Here is a 24,569-nt window from a genome sequence, read left to right on the forward strand (position 1 = left end):
CACACACACACACACACACACACACACACACACACACACGATCCTGTATGAAGGAACTTTGACATTAAACCGTTACTTTTGAAGAGGGTGCCAGTGCTTTATGAAATCTAATCTATGGTAATGTACACCTACATGTAACTGTTACACTGTTCCCTCCTGGCTAGAGACAGTAGGTATCCCCTTGCCTTCTGTTGCCATTTTTTAGACGTACACTATATGTACAAAAGTATTGGGACACACATCTTAATCATTGAATTCAGGTGTTTCATTCCGACCCATTGCCACAGGTGTATAAATCAAGCAGCTAGCCATGCAGTCTACATTTACAAACATTTGTGAAAGAATGGGTCGTTCTGAAGAGCTCAGCGAATCCCAGCATGGTACTGTCATAGGATGCCACCTTTGCAATTAGTCAGTTCATGAAATTTTCTTCCCTGCTAGATATTCCATGGTCAACTGAAAGTGGTATTATTGAAAAGTGGAAGCATTTAGAACAACAGCAACTCAGCCACGAAGTGGCAGACCATGTAAAGTCATACAGCGGGGTCAGCGAGTGCTGAGGCGCACAGGGCGTAAAAGTCACCAATGCTCTGTTGACTCAATAACTGCAGAGTTCCACACTTCCTCTGGCATTAACATCAGCACAAAAACTGTGCGCTGGGAGCTTCATGGAATGGGTTTCCATGGCTGAGCAGCTGCATGCAAGCCTTACATCACCATGCACAACGCCAAGCGTCGGATTGAGTGGTGTAGAGCACGATGTCACTGGACTCTGGAGCAGTGGAAACGTTTCTGTGGAGTGACGAATCACACTTCTCTGACTGCCAGTCTGATGGACGAGTCTGGGTTGGGCAGATGCCAGGAGAATGTTACCTGCCTGACTGCATTGTGCCAACTGTAAAGTTTGGTGGAGGAGGGATAATGGTATGGGGTTGTTTTTCAGGGGTTGGGCTAGGCCCCTTAGTTCCAGTGAAGGGAAATCTTAATGCTTCAGCATACAAAGACATTTTGGACAATTCTATGCTTCCAACTTTGTGGGAACAGTTTGGGGAGGGCCCTTTTCTGTTCCAGCATGACTGTGCCCCAGTGCACAAAGCAAGGTCCATTAAGACATGGTTGGGCGAGTTTGGTGTGGAAGAACTTGACTGGCCCGCACAGAGTCCTAACCTCAACCCCATCGAACACCTTTGGGATGAACTAGAACGGAGATTGCGAGCCAGGTCTTCTCGTCCAACGTCAGTGCCTGACCTCACAAATGCTCTTCTGGATGAATGGGCAAAAATTCCCACAGACACACTCAAAACTCCAAAATCTTGTGGAAAGCCTTCCCAGAAGAGTGGAAGCTATTATAGCGGCAAAGGGGGGACCAACTCCATATTAATGCCTATGGGTTTAGAATGAGATGTCATAAAAGCTCCTATAGGTGTACTGGCCAGGTGTCCCAATACTTTTGTACATATAGTGTACTTTCTATCTGTGAAATCACTCGTTCATTATCCATTCCGTGTGGGGATATGCTGGGGACGGCAGCATATCCTCACAGGCATTTGGTGGAAGGTAGGGAGACAACCTGGACAGGTTGCCAGCCCCTCACAGGTCCCTCCACACACACCATTCATACCAAGAGGCAATTACATTAACACCTATGGTAATTCAGTCTTGAGTTCACTGAACATACGTTTATGTCTTTAGGCTGTTGGAGGAAACTGGCGTACTCAAGAGAAAACCCGTGCAAGTGAGAGGAGAGTAACACTACACAGAAGGGCAGGGATCACACCCAGGAAGAGCTTGCCGTGAGGCAACAATATTAACCACCAACCATGCTGCTGCTCCATCCATATATAATTATTTATGTTCACAAAAAAAAAAGTTCAAACCTGAATCCTCCGTTGGAAAAAAAATGACTCACCTTAATTCAAACAGGACAAATCTCAAAAAAGTGTGAAGATCAAACAAAGTACTGAATCTTTATTCTATTTTGTTATACACATGCTGCTATACACACAAGGAAACATGGGTATTGATTTTCTTCACAGAGCAACAAACCCCTGCTGATGCATAACCCTGGATACCAGGTCAGCAGTGGTCAGGAGCAGGAACAGGAAGGCACAGTATTGAGTCGAAATGGCACATTAAGAGGAAGGGAAAAGACAAAGTATAACCATACTTTACTTATAAAAGCAGCGAGAGGTTTTAGCCTCTCTACAAATTCACATGCAAGAGCTAACCCAATGGTTAAAATGCAACGCTTGTGTATATTGCATCGGATATGTGTTCTTTCCAATCAAACATACATCAACAGATTTCACTTTGGATTCTGAGATTCTCGGATAAAATGCATAATTGATAAGTGAACATAAAAAAAATTAAATGAACAGTTGAATTTAACATCAGTTTATAACAATAACAAGGTATATCTCATGGCAGCATCAACTTTGCATTAGAAAAAAAAAAGTCTCTGTGTGCACCAGAATCCAATCCCTGTCTACAGACTCAAAATAATGCTGTGTAGCCTAGCATTTACTCAAAACACTAACACCCGACGCAACAAGCAGCCATAGCACTACAAGGCACATAGATCTATATGCATGGTGCTAAACTTACAGGACCAAGGTAAGTAAGGCATTGACTGCCGAGACAAAGGCTTGACCCGATGCTGCAGCTACAACACGTAAGCAGATTGCTGGCATTGCCCCACAAGAAAAGAAAAAAAAAATCTGTACAGAGATCTGCCACATCTATGACAAACATTCTTACTGTGTAATTTACAGTCAGCACATGTGTAGCTGTACCATATATATGCTTGTTGCCGGCTTTAGCTATCTGAGTTTAGCTATTGGGACGTGAAACAGTAGCTCGTAACTGCCCGAGTCTCAGACAATGTGCATGTAGTTAAATCTACTTGAATATCAGGATTCTTTCTATATAATATGCAAGTATACAACTTTGTAAGTAACTACACAGGATTGTAGTACAGTTATAATTTTGAGATAAATATCACATAGTTCAAAATTGACAAGTAGATGTTTATGACTGTAGATAAGTTTGACTAATCTCATCATATACTCTTACTACAAGGAATGGATTAAAAAAGATCTTGCATGAGAATGAAATCACCTCAAACGGACACACAAATACACAATTAGTAAGTTTCTGTTCTCCCGCTCAGTTCATATCAGGCAGATTTTTAAAAAATCACCTAGTTATTATTCAATTGTACTGGTTAATACACTATTCAAACACAACAATATTTAAAAAGTCTTTTCAATTTAGTGTCAAGTAATGGGTATAGAGTTCAATTTTAGTAAGTGTGCTTAAGCACCACCAAGTTAGGCGGCGAAATAAATCCAATTTCCACGTTACAAGACTACCACTCCAGCCACGATGCACAATTTAACAAGATTTGAACGTCAATGAAATGTGTGCTAAAGCAAGAATATCACTCATTTTTACACATCAGGCTTGGAGAAAGCCAAAAAAAGGCATTTTAGCAAGTCAGAATTCCTTTCACGTGAAAGAGGTGTCAATAGAAACAAAAATGAACAAATAAACAAAAATGAAAATCAACAAAGTCTTCCCTTGTCTTCCCGAGTTCTTCTCAATGCCGTCAAGGGCACTGTTGACAAAGTTGAAGTCTGGGCTTTAAAGGGAAACGCACACAGAGGAGCTGGATGGCGGCAGAGCATAAACCTGTGCTTTATGGATGGTCTGGGCAAAGTCAAGGGCTGAGGTGCTCATCTTCCATGTGAAGGCTGCTCGTGGGACACAGGAGAGGCTGGCTGGAACAGTTGGTGCTCTGACTCTTGAGACTTTCCGTTGATTCAGAAGATCCTGGGGGGGAAAAATAGGCCGCAGATAAGCAGAAATACTCAAACTGAGAATTTTCATCCACACCTCCAAATAAAAGACCTTCAAACAGGAAGGTGCTCATACTTGATCTACTTAAATGAAGGGATAAAATTGCCCCAATGATACAAAGAACAGGGTACAGTAACAGCAGAGGAGCACATGAGGAGAAGCAGGACAGACAGGAAAGCCTACATACCACAGTTATTCCTCCATACCAATAGAGCAGGAGTCAGGACCTAGGGCTGCCCAAAGTGGGCCGATATGCAGGGACAGGATGACAGAGAATAGAGGAACCATGTTAGGAACCAGAGAAGCACAAGAGCACTCAGGTTAGATGCAAAGCGTGGCCAAAAACAGCCTCTAAGAATACAAACAGAAAGAGTCATTATGCATTTCTGATAACAAACTGGACATATTTACTGTGGTAATGCGCAACCACAAATGCAACCAAAAGCTGATGACAGCAGAGACTTTGGGGTTGTATTTGGCACAAAGCTAGGCTGAATCAACAACTGCCATGACTCTTCTCAAGTGGAGCAGATGTTTACTAGCCCAGCCAAGAGATTCAGTGTGCATTTATTTGCCGTCAAGTTTAGCGACTTCAGCGAGTGCATGGTTGACTGCATACAGCAACATACCCCCCGCCCCCCAAAGAAAGAAAGAAAGAAAGAAAGAAAGAAAGAAAGAAAGAAAGAAAGAAAGAAAGAAAGAAAGAGACTGACATCTAATCTATCTTGTATAGAGGCAACAAAGCAGACCTTTCTAGGATGAGTTAGTTATGAGGGGTTTTTTTTTGTGTGATTTATTCTTTGTTCCTGGCAGAGAACTTCTCACCAGGCAGAGAAAGGTCACCGGGGGGGTCGCTCTCTGTTTTAGTCAGGCTGCTGTGCTCACTGCTGCAATCCTGTAGGATCTCCCCTCCTGAATGGAGTCTGTCCTCTGCATAACATGAAAGTGGTAGAGAAAGGTAGACAGAAAACGAGAGAGATAAAGAGCAAGAGACAGACAGATATAGAGTGAGAAAGAGAAAAAGGGGGGGGGCAAAAATGTAAACCATCAAATCAAACTCTTTCACATTAGGTCAAGTTAAATATTGTCATGACTTCCTGAGTGGAGTGGGAGGTTTCCAACCTTTACATATTTATCTACCTTAAGCTGAATGAATCACTAACAAGAGAACTCACCATCATCTGGAGACAGGGACTCCACTACATCCTCAGTAGCAGTGGCCTGGGAATGGAGGAGGCGGGTAAAAATTGTTAATACTTTTGCATACAGTTTAAGCAGAAGTCAAAGGTCGAATGATGAGGTGGTAGCATTACCTCAGTGGGGGCAGGACTACTGGACAGCAGGGTGTGCGGCTGGCTGTCGGACATCTCAGACAGCTTCTCCTCATCTTCCTCCTGGATGGGAGAGGATGGAGACCTCAGGGTGCTACAAGGGCAAAATAAGAGAAAAAAGAAAAAACTAAACAATTTAAAAGAAAAAGCTTTTTCATAGAAGAACTGTGTCAAGTTACCGCAGCCAGCAACAGAGACAGATGTTTTACTCCACCCAACATATATGATGACTCTACAGTTGAGTCCCACTATATGCAGTTTTTACCCATTAGTGATTGTTAGTTCCTTTTTTTCTTGAACAGAGTATATGCTCTTATTTTGTCTACTTCAAATTGGGTTTTTTTTATGTCGTTGCGTCTATGTCCTGAGAATCTCACCAAGACAGATTCCTAGTATGTGCAAACTTATTTGGCTGTCTGTAAGCTTCAGCTAGAACCAGCCTAATTACGCAGTTGTTTTCCCTCATGGGTCAGCAAGGCATAGCCATAAGGTGGATGGCAAAAGATGGGCCGATTAATTCTGAAGTATTTTATTTCTCGACAAAGTGGTGATCTCTAGAGGCCACAGCTTTGAGAGTTACTTGGGCCAGCAGCCTGCAGTCTGGTTCTGGGCCAGGTAACTGTGGGAGTCATAGCAGTCACCGTGAAATCATAGAACATTTCTTGGAAAAACTGTTGATGCAATGTCAGCACAGAATTATTGCAACCAATATGGGTGCAATGGACTAAAATTTGATATGATGATGCCGCCATAAAAATTTTTTGCAGTGCCATCCCAAGTTCCATTTCCCCTCCACTATTAACCGCCATCACACACACATACATACATATATATATACACTCACTGGCCGCTTTATTAGGTACACCTTGCTAATACCGGGTTGGACCCCCTTTTGCCTTCAGAACTGCCTTAATCCTTCGTGGCATAGATTCAACAAGGTACTGGAAACATTCCTCAGAGACTTTGGTCCATATTGACATGATAGCATCATGCAGTTGCTGCAGATTTGTTGGCTGCACATCCATGATGCGAATCTCCCGGTCCACCACGTCCCAATGGTGCTCTATTGGATTGAGATCTGGTGACTGTGGAGGCCATTTGAGTACAGTGAACTCATTGTCATGTTCAAGAAACCAGTCTGAGATGATTCGAGCTTTATGACATGGCGCGTTATCCTGCTGGAAGTAGCCATCAGAAGATGGGAACACTGTGGTCATAAAGGGATGGACATGGTCAGCAACAATACTCAGGTAGGCTGTGGCGTTGACACGATGCTCAATTGGTACTAAGGGGCCCAAAGTGTGCCAAGAAAAGATCCCCCACACCATTACACCACCACCACCAGCCTGAACCGTTGATACAAGGGAGGATGGATCCATGCTTTCATGTTGTTGACGCCAAATTCTGACCCTACCATCCGAATGTCGCAGCAGAAATCGATACTCATCAGACCAGGCAACATTTTTCCAATCTTCTATTGTCCAATTTTGGTGAGCCTGTGCGAATTGTAGCCTCAGTTTCCTGTTCTTAGCTGACAGGAGTGGCACCCGGTGTGGTCTTCTGCTGCTGTAGCCCATCTGCCTCAAGGTTCGACGTGTTGTGCGTTCAGAGATGCTCTTCTGCATACCTCGGTTGTAATGAGTGGTTATTTGAGTTACTGTTGCCTTTCTATCAGCTCGAACCAGTCTGGCCATTCTCCTCTGACCTCTGGCATCAACAAGGCATTTTCGCCCACAGAACTGCCGCTCACTGGATATTTTCTCTTTTTCGGACCATTCTCTGTAAACCCTAGAGATGGTTGTGCGTGAAAATCCCAGTAGATCAGCAGTTTCTGAAATACTCAGACCAGCCCGTCTGGCACCAACAACCATGCCACGTTCAAAGTCACTTAAATCACCTTTCTTCACCATTCTGATGCTTGGTTTGAACTGCAGCAGATCGTCTTGACCATGTCTACATGCCTAAATGCATTGAGTTGCTGCCATGTGATTGGCTGATTAGAAATTTGCGTTAATGAGCAGTTGGACATGTGTGCCTAATAAAGTGGCCGGTGAGTGTATATATATATATAACGAGAGAGAGAGAGAGAGAGAGAGAGAGAGAGAGAGAGAGAGAGAGAGAGAGAGAGAGAGAGAGAGAGAGAGAGTGTGCTCCAATTATCAGGGCATCACATTGCTCAGCCGCCCTGGGAAAGTCTACTCTAGAGTGCTGGAAAGAAGGCTCCGACCAATTGTCAAACCTCGGATTCAGGAGGAACAATGCGGATTCCATCCTGACCATGGAACAACAGAGCAACTCTTTGCCCTTGTGGAAGTGCTGAGGGGGGCATGGGAGTTTGTCCAGCCAGTCTACATGTGTTTTCTGGACTTGGAGAAGGCTTACGGGGTACTGCGGGAGTATGGGGTACTGGGGCAGTGGCTACAAGCCATCCGGTCCTTGTATAACCAAAGTGAGAGCTGTGTCCGCATTCCCCGCGTGAAGCCAAACACATTTTCGGTGGGTGTTGGATTCCGCCAAGGTCGTTCCTTGTATCCGATTCTGTTTGTGATATTCATGGACAGGATCTCAAGGCACAGCCAAGGTGAGGAGTGTGTCCGTTTTTGAAACCTCAGAATTGCATCTCTGCTCTTCGCAGATGATGTGGTTTTGTTGGCTCATCAGAATGCGACCTCCAGCACGTACTGGGGTGGTTTGCAGCTGAGTGTGAAATGGCTGGGATGAGAGTCAGCAGCTCCAAGTCTGAGGCCATGGTTCTCTACCGGAAAATGGTGGATTGCTCCCTCCGGGTTGGGGATGAGTTGTTGTCTCAAGTGAAGGAGTTAAAGTATCTCAGGGTCTTGTTCATGAGTGAGGGTAGGATGGAGCGGGAGATTGACAGGTGGATTGGTGCAGCATCAGCAGTAATGCAGACGTTGTACCGGACCATTGTGGTGAAGAAGGAACTGAGCCGGAAGGCAAAGCTCTCAATTTACCAATCAATCTTCGTTCCAACCCTCACCTATGGCCATGAGCTTTGGGTAGTGACCGAAAGGGGGAGATCGCGGATACAAGCAGCTGAAATGAGTTTCCTCTGTAGGGTATCTGGGCTCAGACTTAGAGATAGGGTGAGGAGCTCGGAGATCCGGAGGGAGCTTGGATTAGGGCCACTGCTCCTTTGAGTCGAAAGGAGCCAGTTGAGGTGGTTCATCCTGAGCACCTTCCTTTGGAGGTTTACCGGGCATGACCAACTGGGAGGAGACCCCGGGGTAGACCCAGAACTCGCTGGAGGGACTACATGTCCAATCTGGCCTGGGAATGCCTTGGGATCCCCCAGGAGGAGCCGGAGGGCGTTGTCGGGAGAGGGACATCTGGAGTGCCCTACTTAGCTTGCTGCCATCGTGACCCTACCCCGGAGAAGTGGCTGAAGATAAATGAATGAATGAAAAAAAAATATATATACTTAGCACAAAAAGTAAGGAAATTTGTGTTTGGTAATTATTTCTTTGTTGTAACAATGATTCTTGGCAATAAATCTTATACCGTTGGAAAGCCTGTTTATGTCCCTTTTAAATGGTGCCACATTTGTAAGGAACATGCATTTGTGGGATGAGCAGCACAGTTGAGTATGTGGGTTGCGTCCATGAAAAATTTGCCAAATCTTCTCTGCCAATGCCAAACAGCTTATTTTGCTGTTGCTATTGACTCTTGTTTTGAGCTTCTGGTACCCCAGGTGCTGACAATCAGGTGCCTGATATAAGATTTATTGCCAAGAAGCATTGTTACAACAAAGAAATAATCTATCAAGCACAAATTTCCTTACTTTTTGTGCTAAGTTTATACATACACACACACACACACACATATATATATATACACACAAATAAATATATATTAAATAAATAAATAAATATACGTATGTGTGTGTGTGTGTGTGTGTGTGGATATATATACATATGTGTGTAGATAGATAGATAGATAGATAGATATCTTAATATATATATACATGAAGATAGATGTAGGAAAAAAAAACTTGAATACATTTTAGTACAAGCTTGTTTCGTGCGTCACGCACCCGTCAGCTGCCAATGTGATTAAACAACAAAGAAAAAGCAGAGTCAATAAATACTGCGTTGCCCCGCATCACACCCCTAGTTATGGTGGACAGCAACCAATGAGAGGATAGAAGACGTTTGAAAAATTACAACCAGTGGGGTAGGTAGTTACGATGCACAGCAAACAATGGGGGGGGGGGGTAGAAAACATTACAACCAATGGGGTAGGGGTTGGGGCTTGTTTTGAAAAAGCAAGGATTTCAAGCGCCAAGGCACTGTTGAAAAAGCATACATTTAAAATATACCAAGATAACATCAAATGGGGCACTTTATGTATGTCATATTGTGGAGTGGTGCTGGGGCACCAGTTGGAAGGGCAGACAGTAAAAATATAAAAATATAACATCTAATAAATGTCACGTGTATCATCTAATGGGGGGGGGTAATAAAGACATTGGTTTATTCGTAACTGCAAAACAAATATTTTTTCTGTCTACAGCTGGTGGCCAATTAATTTCTACTGTTCAAGTGGACATACAAGGCTTGCATATAATAAAATATTTCTCCACCAAGCATAGGTTAGTTGAATATGCATTATTCTTCATGAGGATTTTCCATGAAATAGAGTGAGTAATATTCTTGTCTACCAATGACCAAATGTGGCAGCGTAAGGATGTTGCATTTCTTGAATGCTCATTCTTGAAGCTACTCATATGGGTGTTAAACCTAATTTTAAAAGGGCCCTCTGTTAGTCCAATTTAAGTGTCCACTTTGCAGTTGTCTTTTCTTATCACTGATGCCTGGCAGATGACTCTCTGTTTGGCATTTTCCTTCAAGAGGGGACAATGCCTTAGCACGGCAGTTGCAGCTGGTGGTGCTTGTCTGCATTGAGGGGGTCTGTACCTTGGTCATCATGCTTGTGTTGTGGGTTGAAATAACCCGCTGAACATTTGGCATGCAGCTGTAGCTAATTTTGTCCGTGTTCATGTTGAATATGTTTCTTAATTGATGGTCTGGGGTAAAGCACTCAGCCAAAAGTTTGAAAAATACTTTTCCAATATTACACACACACACACACACACACACACACCCTCTGACATTCCATTTTCCCAACCCCAACCTGTGTTAGTAGACTGCCACAAAACTGCTCAACCCCATCCTTTACAAGCACACATACATGCCCCAGGCCTTTACCCTAACCAGGTTTGTATGCTTTCTGATTATCTACAAAATAACACTATCTACAACAAATGACAAGATTTTCACACTATTGGGGTGCCAGAGAAAAAACAATTTCAGTCTCTGACTGGCCTCTTGCAGTTGAAATGAAAAACGCAAATGTTTCACAAATATGTACTTGCCTCGAAAGGTTAACTTCTGAAGTGAATCTGAGACTAGGGTTGGGCCGATGTGAATTTTTTCAAACCGGTTCGATATTAAGGCTAACACCGAACCGAACCGGTATATCGAGTTTTACCACTAGGTGTCGCACTTGACTCAGCAGCTGCTCCCGAGTGGAAAGCAATGAGAATGAGCGTAGCGACTCCAATCCACCTGGTGGCAGTAATGCACCTCTATGCTGGTTTGCCAATCGTCAATAAACAGTAAATAAGAAGTGTAGCGGGTTTCAACTTTTCTTTTTTTCCGACACATTCAAAAAGACACAATGACTCGTAGAGGAAACACAAGTCACATAACAACACAATATTTCCACCATCAAAACAAATGCAGACAGAATACACAAACAAAACAAAATAGGGGGGCTCTACAAAAGGTACATATACAAGTATATAAACAAAAATAATTTATAAATCACTGGCTTAAACCATGGGGACACAAATCAAAACAACAATAAACGAGATATACCCCCATAAATCTTGCCACTTTGTCAGAATACACTCTTTTAAGAGATGAGGGAAATAATTTGAAATCATTTATGAACCAAACAAAAGAGGGCTTACTATTTCTCCATGTACGACAATGAATATGACATTTACCCATAAGAATAATGATACCAAGCATATCAGAAATAAACGAGTTTAGGTTATCCATGTGGGAAAAAAAATATGAGAAATGTCAAAGAAAGGAATGTCATTTACCTTAAGTGATATCCAATTTTTTAAATCGACCCAAAATCTTTTAGACACAGGGCAATAGAAGAACATGTGCTCTAAAGTTTCGTCTGTTGCTTTTCAAAATGTACAAGGATCCACTTCAAATTTAAACCTTTTCTTAAGAAAATCTGCAACTGGGTAGACCTTCTGAATTATTTTTAAGTGAGCTTCTTTTACCTTTGGGGAAATGGGCAATTTAATAAATTTAGAATGTGCTTTTTACCATAATAGACAAGGTCTCCACATTAGGACCATGTGCATACGACTCTCTGTTATAATCATGAAACACTTCAGATTTCAGAATAGAACTGATCACCTTATTATTACATTTGTTATCACATAAAGCACAATCGTTAATCACTAAATTTGGCAATACCGATTTAACATTTGCGTACATTAAGGTGTTTGGATTAACTGAATCAGTGGTAAAGGGGTCGCTTTGCAAATCATACTGTGCTCCTTGTGAGTACAATTTAAATTGTATTCATCTAAAAAGGCCATATAGTCCAAAAGGTTACCGTTGCAATCCAATATTCACTTACAAACAAAATCCCTTCATCATACCACTTACTCTTAAATATTGATTTCCTATTTATTGTAATCACTCTATTGTTCCATAAATTTGAACCATGAAGACAGACATTATGACTAAATACCATTTTCCAAAACTGAAGAATTTGTCTATGGAAATTTGACAACTGATAGGAATCTTGCCTCCCTCAAAATCACATTTCAAAACAAAATCAAACCCATCAATTTTTTCAAACAAGGACCTTGGTATGTGAAACCACAAAAGTTGGCTGTTTCAAGTATGCCTTTATCCATTTAATCTTAAGAGTTCCAACCACTGATTCAAATTCTAAAGCTTTAATGTCACCCTTATCATACTCTTTAACTAGCTGTGATTTTTTATATAATGGGTTTAATTTTTCCATATGAAATGGAATATAACTGAGTTGGCTTTTTTACTATTACTGGAAGAAACATATAGGGAGTGACATGGATAAATTAATTTGGAGACACCTTCTGCTTTAAATAAGATGACTCTACCAAAAATAGTAAGATCTCTGGTTAGCCACTGACAAGAGATTTCTTCATATCAGTTATGCGATTAGAAATAGTAATTATTTCTATTTAATATTTATTAATTATTAAATATTATTCGAAATAGTAACTCTTCTAATGACCTTTTTAGACATTGTTATTCCAAGATATTTAACTTCACTCAACTCTAATTGAAGCAATTTGAGAATCTGTGCATGAATGAATGGGAAGTAATGCACATTTATTAATATTAAGGGATAATCCTGATGCCTTAGAGAATAATGAAACTGTATTATGGAATTCTTTTGCAATAGAATAATTTGTTAAGAAAATGGATGTGTCATCTGCGAATTGACTAATTCTAAATTCCTTGTCAAAAATAGTAATACCTTGCATTTCGGGATTGTTATTAATAAGGATTGTAGTAATTGAGTGGTCAAAATAAATAATTTTGGCGATATTGGGCACCCTTGACGAATACCACGTTGTCCCTTGAATCTAGGGGTCATTCCAAGGTTCAAAGATACAGAACTACACTCACTGGCCACTTTATTAGGTACACCTTGCTAGTACCGGGTTGGACCCCCTTTTGCCTTCAGAACTGCCTTAATCCTTCGTGGCATAGATTCAACAAGGTACTGGAAACATTCCTCAGAGAGTTTGGTCCATATTGACATGATAGCATCACAAAGTTGCCGCAGATTTGTCGGCTGCACATCCATGATGCGAATCTCCCGGTCCACCACATCCCAAAGGTGCTCTATTGGATTGAGATCTGGTGACTGTGGAGGCCATTTGAGTACAGTGAACTCATTGTCATGTTCAAGAAACCAGTCTGAGATGATTCGAGCTTTATGACATGGCGCGTTATCCTGCTGGAAGTAGCCATCAGAAGATGGGAACACTGTGGTCATAAAGGGATGGACATGGTCAGCAACAATACTCAGGTAGGCTGTGGCGTTGACACGATGCTCAATTGGTACTAAGGGGCCCAAAGTGTGCCAAGACAATATCCCCCACACCATTACACCACCACCACCAGCCTGAACCGTTGATACAAGGCAGGATGGATCCATGCTTTCATGTTGTTGATGCCAAATTCTGACCCTACCATCCGAATGTCGCAGCAGAAATCGAGACTCATCAGACCAGGCAACGTTTTTCCAATCTTCTATTGTCCAATTTTGGTGAGCCTGTGCGAATTGTAGCCTCAGTTTCCTGTTCTTAGCTGACAGGAGTGGCACCCGGTGTGGTCTTCTGCTGCTGTAGCCCATCTGCGTCAAGGTTCGACGTGTTGTGCGTTCAGAGATGCTCTTCTGCATACCTCGGTTGTAATGAGTGGTTATTTGAGTTACTGTTGCCTTTCTATCAGCTCGAACCAGTCTGGCCATTCTCCTCTGACCTCTGGCATCAACAAGGCATTTTCGCGCACAGAACTGCCGCTCACTGGATATTTTCTCTTTTTCGGACCATTCTCTGTAATTCCTAGAGATGGTTGTGCGTGAAAATCCCAGTAGATCAGCAGTTTCTGAAATACTCAGACCAGCCCGTCTGGCCCCAACAACCATGCCACGTTCAAAGTCACTTAAATCACCTTTCTTCCCCATTCTGTTGCTCGGTTTGAACTGCAGCAGATCGTCTTGACCATGTCTACATGCCTAAATGCATTGAGTTGCTGCCAAGTGATTGGCTGATTAGAAATTTGCGTTAACGAGCAGTTGGACAGGTGTGCCTAATAAAGTGGCCGGTGAGTGTATATATGTAAGTGTAAAACATCTCGATTACATTGCAAAAGTTTTCTCCAAAACACAGAAAGTGCAGCACTTCCAGTAAAAATGAATGTTCAATGGTATCAAACACCTTATAAAAATCAAAAAATAACACAAAAGTATCTGTATCAATTAAGTCTCGATAATCAAGTATATTAAGTAAGAGCCTGGTATGGTTATGTATACTTCTACCTTTTATAAAGGCTGATTGACATTCATCGACTATTTGTGTTAAGCCCTCATTTAATTGATCAGCATAAACATGTGCCAAAAGCTTTAACTTTTGGTCTCCAATTGTCTAATGAAAGTTTATCTTTGTTGGGTTTTGGGATTAGGGTGATAATACCTTGCTCCATAGTGAGAGAAAGTTTTTTTTTTTTTTTTTGCTGAAATACATTCTAAAAAGGCATTATCGAACAGTTCTCTTATATCCCTCCAAAAAAAAAGTGTAGAACTCCATGGTTAAACCGTTAAGTCCTGGTGACTTCCCAGTAGACAGCTGTAGAATTGCTCTATACAACTCTTCAATCTTAAACTTATCCTCCATATGTTGTTTAAATTCATCATCCATCATTTTATTAAATTCTCTTTTTTTTTCAAAAAACAACAGACAATTTTCCTCGGATAAGTTGGATTTATACAGGTCTATAGAAAGCTCTTACATCCTCATTTAATTGGTCTTGATTTTCAATAGTAACACCATTTATAAGCAACTTTTGAATTTTCTTTATGGTTTGTCTTTGTTTTTCAAGATTAAAGGAATAGACAAAAAAATTTCCCCTCCTTCAATCCATCGAGCACTTGAAAGAATAAATGCCCTCTTTGCTTTTTCCAAATACATATTATCCAATTGGGATTGGAGATTGTTTAATTTAGCTTGTTCCTCCAATGATAATTCGGTTTTATAATATCTGTTAATATCACTTACAATGTCTTGCTGTTTCTGCTTTTTAAGTTTAGAAGATCATTTACTTTTTTTAATTGCAAGCTGTTTAACTTTAAATTTGAATCACTCCCATTTACTCAAGGAGGACATTTCCAGTTCAGCAATTTCTTTAAACGGTTGTTTGGCTTCTGTGCAAAAACCTAATTTTCCAAAAGGTTATTATTGAATTTCCAGAGAGAGCTAAGGTTAGACTCATTCCTATACAACAAAAAAGACGAGAATACATATTGATCAGTTAGAGGTGAAGCAGAGATTTCACACTTAGAGACCTCATTGACTTAAGTATTTGAGATCAACCAGTAATCTATCCTTGAACGCTGGCCATTAATAGATGCATTAAACCAGGTATATTGTGTAGTGGTGGGATTTTTCATTCTCCAACAATCAGTCAAACTTGCTTTTGTGACCAATTCAACTATGATTTCCTCATAAATAAGACACTGTCCCCTTGATGGAAGACGGTCAAACCAGAGATCAGGAACCACATTAAAGTCTCCTCCCATTATGATTTTATCAGTTGTGTAAGACACTTTCCATTCCTCCAACAATTTACTCAGGGATGCAAATACATTTTTGTTCTGGGTTTTTGTGTTGTACCCATATAGACATAACAAAATATAGTTTACCTCATTAATTTCCAACACAAGCATTAGCCAGTGACCATAAATATCACTTCTGTAATTAATTACACTTCCAGGGAACCTGTTTAACAAGATCATTACGCCAGCCGAATGCGATGCCCCATGACTAAAGAAAACAGACTCCCCATTGTTGTTTCCATAATTTTGTCTGTTTCAACTGAATGAGTTTCTTGTAAGAACACACAACTTGTCCCTTGCTCTTAACAAAAAAGAAAAGTTGCCTTACGCTTCACATTATGTTTCAACCCCCTAGTATTTAATGATATAAAAGAAAACATTTAACTGGTCAATAACATTTAAGAAATGCGCAAAAGATTTACTTATGCGCAGGAATGAGTAATTTAGTCCTTATCAGATATGTTTAGTGCAGTAAACTTAAATTATGAACAAAATGAACAATCTAATAATATCAGCATACCTGTTTAGAACAAAGGAACCCTAAAAACATTTATTCAGGGTCTACTCGTTGGTTGTCAATCACTGCATAACCTTTCTTCAGGAAAGCTCTCTTTCCCTTTCTCCTAGCATCCTGAACCAACGGCTACAGTTTGGTACGAGCCTCCTGATCTTCTTTGGGAAATCTTCTTTGAAGCGTATGTGCATCTCACTGCAAACTCTCACATCTCTTCATCTCTTCCAGATGTCATCCCGCACAGTTCTCATCCCGAATTGGACTATAATTGGCCTCGGTGTGTTGTTAGAGGAAGCAGTGCTGCCCTTTTCTCCCAGACGGTGAACAGTATCCATCGTCTCGCGCAGCCGGTCTGCAGACAGTGGTACAACTCTTGTGAGAATCCCAATGACAATTTCTCTTGTGTCTTCTCCATCTTTCTCTGGTAAACCAATCAGCATAAATTCCTTCATTTTATGTATCAAGCTTGTTCCACACATGAATTCTTTAGCGTCTTGTTTTCTTTCTGCAGCTCACTGATTTCCTTTCGAAAAACAAGGATTCCCTCCTTGTTCTCTTTAGTTGCCACTGTGTTGGCTTCAATGCGTTTTTCAAAAGTTCAGTCTGTTCATCCATCTTTCGGGTCAGAGCTTGCACTGCATGGAGAATCGCTGCGGCTGTACCATCATCCTCCTTCATGTTATCACCTTGCACTTTCAATTTCTTGGGTTTCAGACTTTTAATTGGTGTGTGAGTCCAATTTATTCTTTCTTCCTTAGAAGTCTCCTCATCCACATAAATTTCTTTGATGTCGGAGTCATCACGCACCTTGCGAAGAGCTGTTAGGTTGTACTTGTGGTCAGTCTTACTAACAAACACATTGTTTCCTTTGTTCCAAAAGTCTTGAGTACTTCAATATAAATTATTCTTTCAAGGTATTTTGATACTAAGTTATCTGGTTAAACAATATTAGGTTATTCAATTAAATTCAAAACTTTATTGCAGACTCAGGGTCCATAACAGACAAAGACAGACAGGTAAAAGACAAACCCCAGATAATACACAGAGTAAATACAATAAAATAACATAAATGGAACACATCAGTGTCTTATAAGAAGGCAGCTATACCAGTGGTCCCACTGCCGGGATTGGTAGCATGTGGCACTGAATCTTATATTAGTTAAACTCATGATGATTACATTATCAGAGTCATTGAGCCGGCAAATAAATTTATACATGAGATTTCTTAGAAGAGCCTGAAAGGTATTGACTCCTACAGCCACAACCATTTCACTTGCACTACACCATCTAGGTCTTTTTAGTAGTATTCTCATTGCATCATTATAAGCTACTCAAAGCCTCTGTAAGTTTGCTTTTTTGTAGTTTGACCACAGGTGTGCAGTATAAAGTGGTTTTAATATGTTCTGAACAGAGACATCTTCCCACTAACTGAACACATGCCAAACTTGCGTGAGAGAGTGTTTGCTTGTGCATACATCATGTGGCATTGCCTATAAATATCATCGTCTGTCATTTGTTCAGTAATGTAATGCCCAAGATATTTCACCTTATTACATACCCCCAGGATTATTATCAAACAATTTAAAATCAGAACATTTTAGATGATTGACCTTTTTGGTTCTGCAGATCATGACAACACTCTTACTAGCATTGTATTTGATATCATGCATCACACCATACACAAAACATATATCAAGGAGCTGCTGGAGACCAGCGCTACAGGGACTAAGGATGACAAGGTCATCTGCATAGATCATATGGTTCACCAAGGTATTACCAATCATGCACCCAGTGTTATTGCTTGAAAAGGTTTACATTTCATGAACTCTATGACAAAATTTTAACCGGAGCCTGCAAGGATACTGCTACTCACTCCGCCATCTTGAAACCTCTCCAGAAGTGTAGTGTTTACACATTGCCTCGTCTATGTTTTTCGGTTCACCTCTTTTATCGGCTACGTATCCAAAATGTTGCAATATTGGCGCTGTTCTCATTTACTTTGACACTAACTGCGCCATGTCTTGTGTCTCTCGTCACCCCCAAACAAAGAAAACAAACACACCATGTGCATCTTTCCCACCACCCACCTCTACTGAAATTTGATCTCCTTGCTGTCTCTCTTGTCACTTATAGCACTTTTCCACTGCATGGTACGGGTTTGACTCGACTTGACAAATTGCATACAGCCTGTCAGACACTAATGGTTCTGTTAGTCCATTTATAAACAAACAAAATAGTAAGTTATTCACATTGTCATATTGCTTATGCAATATTAATGCAAGTTGGATTTAGTGCTGTGACGCCGTCGGCAAAGGTTGCTGATATAGGCTACTTTTTTTTTGGAAGTTTCCCCCCTTTTCTCCCCAGTTGTAGCCGGCCAATTACAGCACTCTTCTAAGCCATCCTGGTCGCTACTCCACCCCCTTTGCTGATCTGGGAAAAGCTGCCGACTACCACATGCCTCCTCCGATACATGTTGAGTCACCAGCCGCTTCTTTTCACCTGACAGTGAGGAGTTTCGCCAGGGGGATGTAGCATAGGAGGATCACGCTATTCCCCCCAGTTCCCCCTCCCCCTGAACAGGCACCCCAACTGACTAGAGGAGAATGTAGTACAGCGATCAAGACACATACCTACATCCGGCTTCCAACCTGCAGACATGGCAAATTGTGTCTGTAGGGACGCCCGACCAAGCCGGAGGTAACACGGGGATTCAAACTAGCAATCCCCGTGTTGGTAGGCAACTGAATAGACCACTACGCTACCCGGGCTTACTTTTTAATTTGCCAGAACTCCTCATAATGACAAATGCCCGTTCAGTCAGTTTGCATAAAATCAAACCGGTTTAAGTTCGTACACTGGACTGACAAACCGGAAACTGACCCAATTCTATCTGTGACCTCTCATTTAACAGATGTTTTTGCTAGCTACCAGGCAATGCTGTTGGCCCACATTTTAAACTAGCTAGCCAGCAGCAAAGTGGGTTGCTGGGACAGTGGGCTACATTTTGTGGCAGTATTGTTTTGGGATTACCTGTCAGGAGACTTGCTGACTTTGCCTTTCTGCAAGCTGCCATCACTTAAATGCTCTGGGGAGCCCAGCTGTCTGTTCTCTCCTCCCAGACCCCCTGAGTAATTGATTTCATCATAGAGCGGGGCAGAAGGGATGGCGGGAGACACAGACCGCAGGCCGTTCAGTGCCTCCAACAGCGAGATGGGTTCAAAGCCAGGAGGAACGGAGTCTGAGCTCTGCAAAGCAACATACAGAAGTACAAAGGATACATTAAAATCCTTGTACCATTCTCCAGAGCAAGCATTCACATTGAAAACCATTTCAGACAACAAGCTAACCTATTAATCCATATCCTGACCAAATGTACTAACCCCTCCCACGGTTACCACCGAGAACATCAGGCTATGCCATCACATATCTACTGGCCAATATCACAGGCAGCATCATTTACTAAACTACATAAACAAGATATTAGAGGGTTGAGCCTGTGTGTGCTGGTTGGCATGTCAATTGGTCACCTTCCCTCACTCGTGTTTTGTTGAGTTAGGCCACAACTCCAAAAGAAAGCTGAACAGTGCATTCCACAGTTCTGGAATCATCCCCATCTACACCCATTTTCAGCAGGCTCATCAAAGCAACAGAGAATAATGATGTGGTTCAGTCTCAACAAATGGCTACATTTTTTTCGCAATTGGGATCCCAGAGAAAAACAATTTCAGTCTCCGACCAGCTTCTGGCAGTTAAAAAAAAGAAAGAAAGAAAAAGAAACCCTCAACATTTCACAAATAAGTACTCAATATCCACTTAAGTATCAATAAAGTAAACTTGTCTGTTACCTATACGCACAGTAATACTGCACAAAAGCCTTAATGAATTTTAAATCATAAAAAAAGGCAGCTTTGCAAAATCTACCGAATGCTCGTCATGATCCATAGTCTGAGCCAGAACGGGGCTGAAGGACACAGGAGAGAGTGCTCCAGGCTTCTTCCTCACAGCTCTGATCTGCAGCAGGGCCCGGAAGGCTGTGCAGAGGAAAACCAGGTCACGTTACATTGGAGTCAAAACCTTAAATTTTCATTCACCAATTCAAAATCAGCATTATCAAAATGGAACAGCCAAAAATGTTTCTGGTGAGATATCGTGATGACTTCTTACGCAGTCTACATATAGGACAGTTGTTGGCCTGGTAGCGTAAAGTGTCTGCGCAGGAGTTGCAGAGACACAGGTGTCTGCAGGGGAGAATGAGCGTGTCTCGCAGGTCGGAAAGACAGACAACACACTCGTTGCTGTTGTCGCTGTTCTCGTCATCAGATGGCTGAAGGCACAAGAGGAAATCGGGTAAACCATAAATGGATTAAAAATGTGCCTGGAAACTGAACAGTGCAAATAAAACAGGAATGAGATCATATTTTCACTGACTAAATAAATAAATAAACCAACCTTGGTTTCTTGGTTGTTTTTATTCTCAATCCCATAGATCTCCTGGAGCAAATAGCTCACGCGGTCCACCTTTGACAACACAGAACATAGGGTAGAAAGGTAAAGGGTGAAATGTACAGCATGTATATTAGAAATCTTAGAAACCACTCTAAATTTACACAATAAGATCCTGATGGACACGGATGATAAAGATGTTACAACATGTTACATTTATAGAGATGCAAGTACAGAACCAAAACATCAAAAAGAGTCTGTACAAATACTTAAAGAGTCCACTGAAGTGGGCTGCATGTTAACATTCTACATCTACTGCAGAGATCTGAATTAAAACAAATTCCCACGGCACTTGACACAGATTTCCGTGTTAGAGATTACTTTTAATAGCTACAGGCTGGTGCATGGATCATTGTGGAATGCTGGAGGAATAAAGAAAATAGTCATATTTAATGTAAACACAGTCATGAAATTGGTCTGTGTTGCTCCCAAAATGCCTCTACCAGAAAATAAAGATGTTACACTATTCTGCCTAAATGATTCAAACCCTAGCTCACATGCCATGTACATAAAGGATATTGTAAAATCACACACCTAGCAAAGTAATGTACACTATTAACATTAGGTGCTGAATTATGGAAAATATTGATTTCTGAAGAAATCCAAGACAACTAGCATGGCAGATAGTGTGCTACTGTTACTCTAAGCTAGTTAAAACAAAACAGAGGAGCTAGGTGCTGGGTGTGATGCTAGCATCAAAGCTGTAAAAGAATGACTTGCAGTGAATTTGGAGAGATAATAAAAAGTGGGTCATATTTCTTCTAATTATTACTAAGTTGCCTTTTTAGACAAAACTAACAAAGTATCCTGTCCATTTTCGTTTTTCTATGTTGGCAGATGTAATAATTGCAAATGAATGGTGAATAGGATTTTGATGAAGATGCAGGCTCTAAGGAAGGCTTGGGACAAGATGATACAGAAAGTGATGGGGAAAAATAACAGCAACAGGAGTTGTAGGAGGAAAAAATTGGACCTAAGCAGACCTCCAATTTACTGAAATACATTTTAATGACACCTTCTAACATTTGAAATTCAAAATGAATTGACGTATACATACAATTTGCTTCTGCTTCAGTGGCTTGACGGAGAAACTGCCATCAACATGCTGGAAATAAAACATGTTGGTTTTAGTTCACACTGTACAAAAGGCTGATCATAAATATATTTTGAAACATAAAACAAATTCTGAAATTGGCTTACTCTCTCAAAGGCTGCCAGAAGTACATGAGCGTGCCCCAGGCAATCTTGAAAAGAATCCATAGTATCATTAATCAAGTATAAAAGGCCATTTGGGTTGTGTCGTTTTCCTCAAAAATGCTTTTCAATATCATGAGAGAGTAAATTTTAAGGATGGGTGGCAAACTAACTGGCAGCATCAGTGCAATGCTTTACTAATCAAGCTACAATTTCACTGATCAAAAGATATTAGCCTTTTACATTTCTGATTCAGATTGCATCAAGGTGTTGAACATAGTAGACATTTGTAATTGCTGTGTGACCCTAGAAACTTACCATCCCCTTCATCCACCACAGCTTGGATAACCATAGGAAAAACACCTCGGTCTAGGTCAAAATTCAGCTGTGAGAGAATGAGACACAGCCATTTTAGTGTTCATATAGCAAATTTATAGACAAAACATAAATCCAGACTCCTCAGTCTATATATTATGAAATCTTAATTCGGTGTATTGATATTAGCATTTGTGCAAGTGTGTGGGGACAATTCTATTAGCCATATACTGTATGACTTTGCACGATGACAACAAATGCAAAAATCTGTTCACTTTCTATGCATCTGCCAGTGATGTGTCACAACTAGAGCTCTACAGACACTTACATCTTCCTCTTTCCATTCGCTGAAATTGATTTTGAAAGATGGCATGGAGAACTGCTGGCTCACACCTCGCTTGTAGTGTACAGTTTCGGAAACCAACGATGGACTCTTTGGGTTGTACCTATATAGGTCAGATAAGAAAATGGTTAACTACCGGTCAACATGTATGAAGATGGCAAATTCCAGGACTGACAGAAGTTTGTCTCGTTTTTTTTTTACAAGTTTGAAAGGGGAAAAAGATAAAAGGTGACATTCAGACACCGGACACAAGCCAGACAAAAACCTGTCTGTCACTACCTTCCCATCCAGACTTGCATTTACGAACACCCCCTTGTGGCCATGAGCTCGCAACACCCTGCAGACTTCCTTAGCAAATTAACAGCAATAAAAGAAAAACTGCAATTTTACATACTGTGTGCAAATCCCCAAATTGCGAACTCAGATTGAGCCCATCTCTCTATGATGCGGTTCCTAGTATTGTTAATATTCCTGTAATTGTTACTCGAGAGCTGTTCATTTTTATTAATATTCCTGTAATTATTACTCATAGATAAGTTAATTTTTGTTAATATTCCTGTAATTATTACTCATAGAGCTGTTAAATGGAACTCGGATGTGCACAGAAACAGGAATAATCTGGTTAAGATTCAGACACTCTCATCAACTCAGACTAGGATTAGTGGACGTGGAGGTAGCCTAGTGAGTGTGTATCTAAAAAAATTCAAATGAAACCAAACAGCTGGCCATGAGTTTTCCTCCTTTGAGGTGCTAACATTTAAGCTCAATAGTTCACAACCCGTCCATGTGGTTTTAATGTACCGTTCTCCGAAATCAAATTGTGGATTTTAATCAAAGTTATCCAATTTGTTATCTATATCTAGTATTGTGATAAAATAGGACAAGTTTGTTCTCTGTGGGGATTTTAACATTCACATCAATGACCCATCTGATACTCTTGCTTGTGATTTTTTTTTTTTTAATTATGGACTTTTTTAACCCTGTACATGTGTTTGGCCCAACACAGAACCGTGGCCATACCCTGCATTTAACTTTCACCCTTGGCGTGATTGTGTCAATCTTGGAGTGTCTGCACATACCAATATTCTGCCACAAATGCATAATTTTTACCTGTGAATTACACTCCACTATTTATGCCCCAGCCCATACTATGTGCACACACACTCTCAATGACCAAAGCGTTCCTAAGTTTTGTGCACTTTTTAGCCAGCCACTACACAACTGAATTTCATATATCATTCATTCATTATCCAAACCGCTTATCCTTATTCAGGGTTGCGGGGATGCTGGAGCCTATCCCAGCAGTCATTGGGCAGCAGACAGGGGGACACCCTGGGCAAGCTGCCAGACTATCACAGGGCCCACACACACACACACACACACACACACACACACACACACACACACACACACACACACACACACACACACACACACACACACACACACACACACACACACACACACACACACACACACACACACACACACACCTAGGGACAATTTAGAATGGCCGATTCAACGAGAACATGCAAACTCCCCACAGAGGACGACCCCCAAGGTTGGACATCCCCAGGGCTCGAACCCAGGACGTTCTGGCTGTGAGGCGACCGTGCAAACCACTGCACCACTGTGCCACCACATTTGTACATGACTTACCGAATTCAGATGGACTCTTATCCTTTAATGAGTACAGAATTACTATTTCAAGAAATGGTTATGAAAAAATCTGCAAAGCAATTCCCATTCCTTTACTTTGAGTATTACAAAGCAGTATACAATATTCTTCGATTGTACCTTCTTTGCCTTCTCTAAAGGTTGATGATAAAGTCATAGTCGACAACTTTAATTATCTATGCTCTTTAACGTTAGATAGAGTTGTTCCCCTCAAAAATACAATTAAAGCAAAGTGTAAATTGCAACCTTGGATAAATGAAAGCACTCGTAGTTGTAAGAGTGTAGAAAGGCTGAGTGGAGGTGGAAGTAAACTGATTTTCAGGTCCACTTCATGGCTATGAAGAAGCTTCTACTTCATTACAATATAATAGTGAAAGATGCATGAACA

The 24,569-nt window shown here is 41.0% G+C and overlaps 1 protein-coding gene across 1 annotated transcript in view; it reads right to left on the reverse strand.

Moving 5' to 3' along the window:
* Nucleotides 1-1,948: 1,948 nt before the first annotated feature.
* The window catches only part of mgrn1b (mahogunin, ring finger 1b), a 41,816-nt gene continuing 19,195 nt past the window's right edge, over nucleotides 1,949-24,569 (reverse strand). The window contains exons 5-16 of the mRNA XM_056287494.1: nucleotides 22,490-22,607; nucleotides 22,165-22,231; nucleotides 21,853-21,896; nucleotides 21,710-21,757; nucleotides 20,599-20,667; nucleotides 20,314-20,473; nucleotides 20,071-20,180; nucleotides 19,180-19,394; nucleotides 5,172-5,283; nucleotides 5,034-5,079; nucleotides 4,684-4,788; nucleotides 1,949-3,831 (exon numbers count right to left, since the gene is read on the reverse strand). Of these exons, the coding sequence (XP_056143469.1) occupies nucleotides 3,719-3,831; nucleotides 4,684-4,788; nucleotides 5,034-5,079; nucleotides 5,172-5,283; nucleotides 19,180-19,394; nucleotides 20,071-20,180; nucleotides 20,314-20,473; nucleotides 20,599-20,667; nucleotides 21,710-21,757; nucleotides 21,853-21,896; nucleotides 22,165-22,231; nucleotides 22,490-22,607 (1,207 nt within the window). The 3' untranslated portion in view covers nucleotides 1,949-3,718. The remainder of the gene's footprint in view (nucleotides 3,832-4,683; nucleotides 4,789-5,033; nucleotides 5,080-5,171; nucleotides 5,284-19,179; nucleotides 19,395-20,070; nucleotides 20,181-20,313; nucleotides 20,474-20,598; nucleotides 20,668-21,709; nucleotides 21,758-21,852; nucleotides 21,897-22,164; nucleotides 22,232-22,489; nucleotides 22,608-24,569) is intronic.

Source organism: Lampris incognitus, chromosome 10 (assembly GCF_029633865.1).
Source record: "Lampris incognitus isolate fLamInc1 chromosome 10, fLamInc1.hap2, whole genome shotgun sequence".
Lineage (NCBI taxonomy): Eukaryota > Metazoa > Chordata > Actinopteri > Lampriformes > Lampridae > Lampris > Lampris incognitus.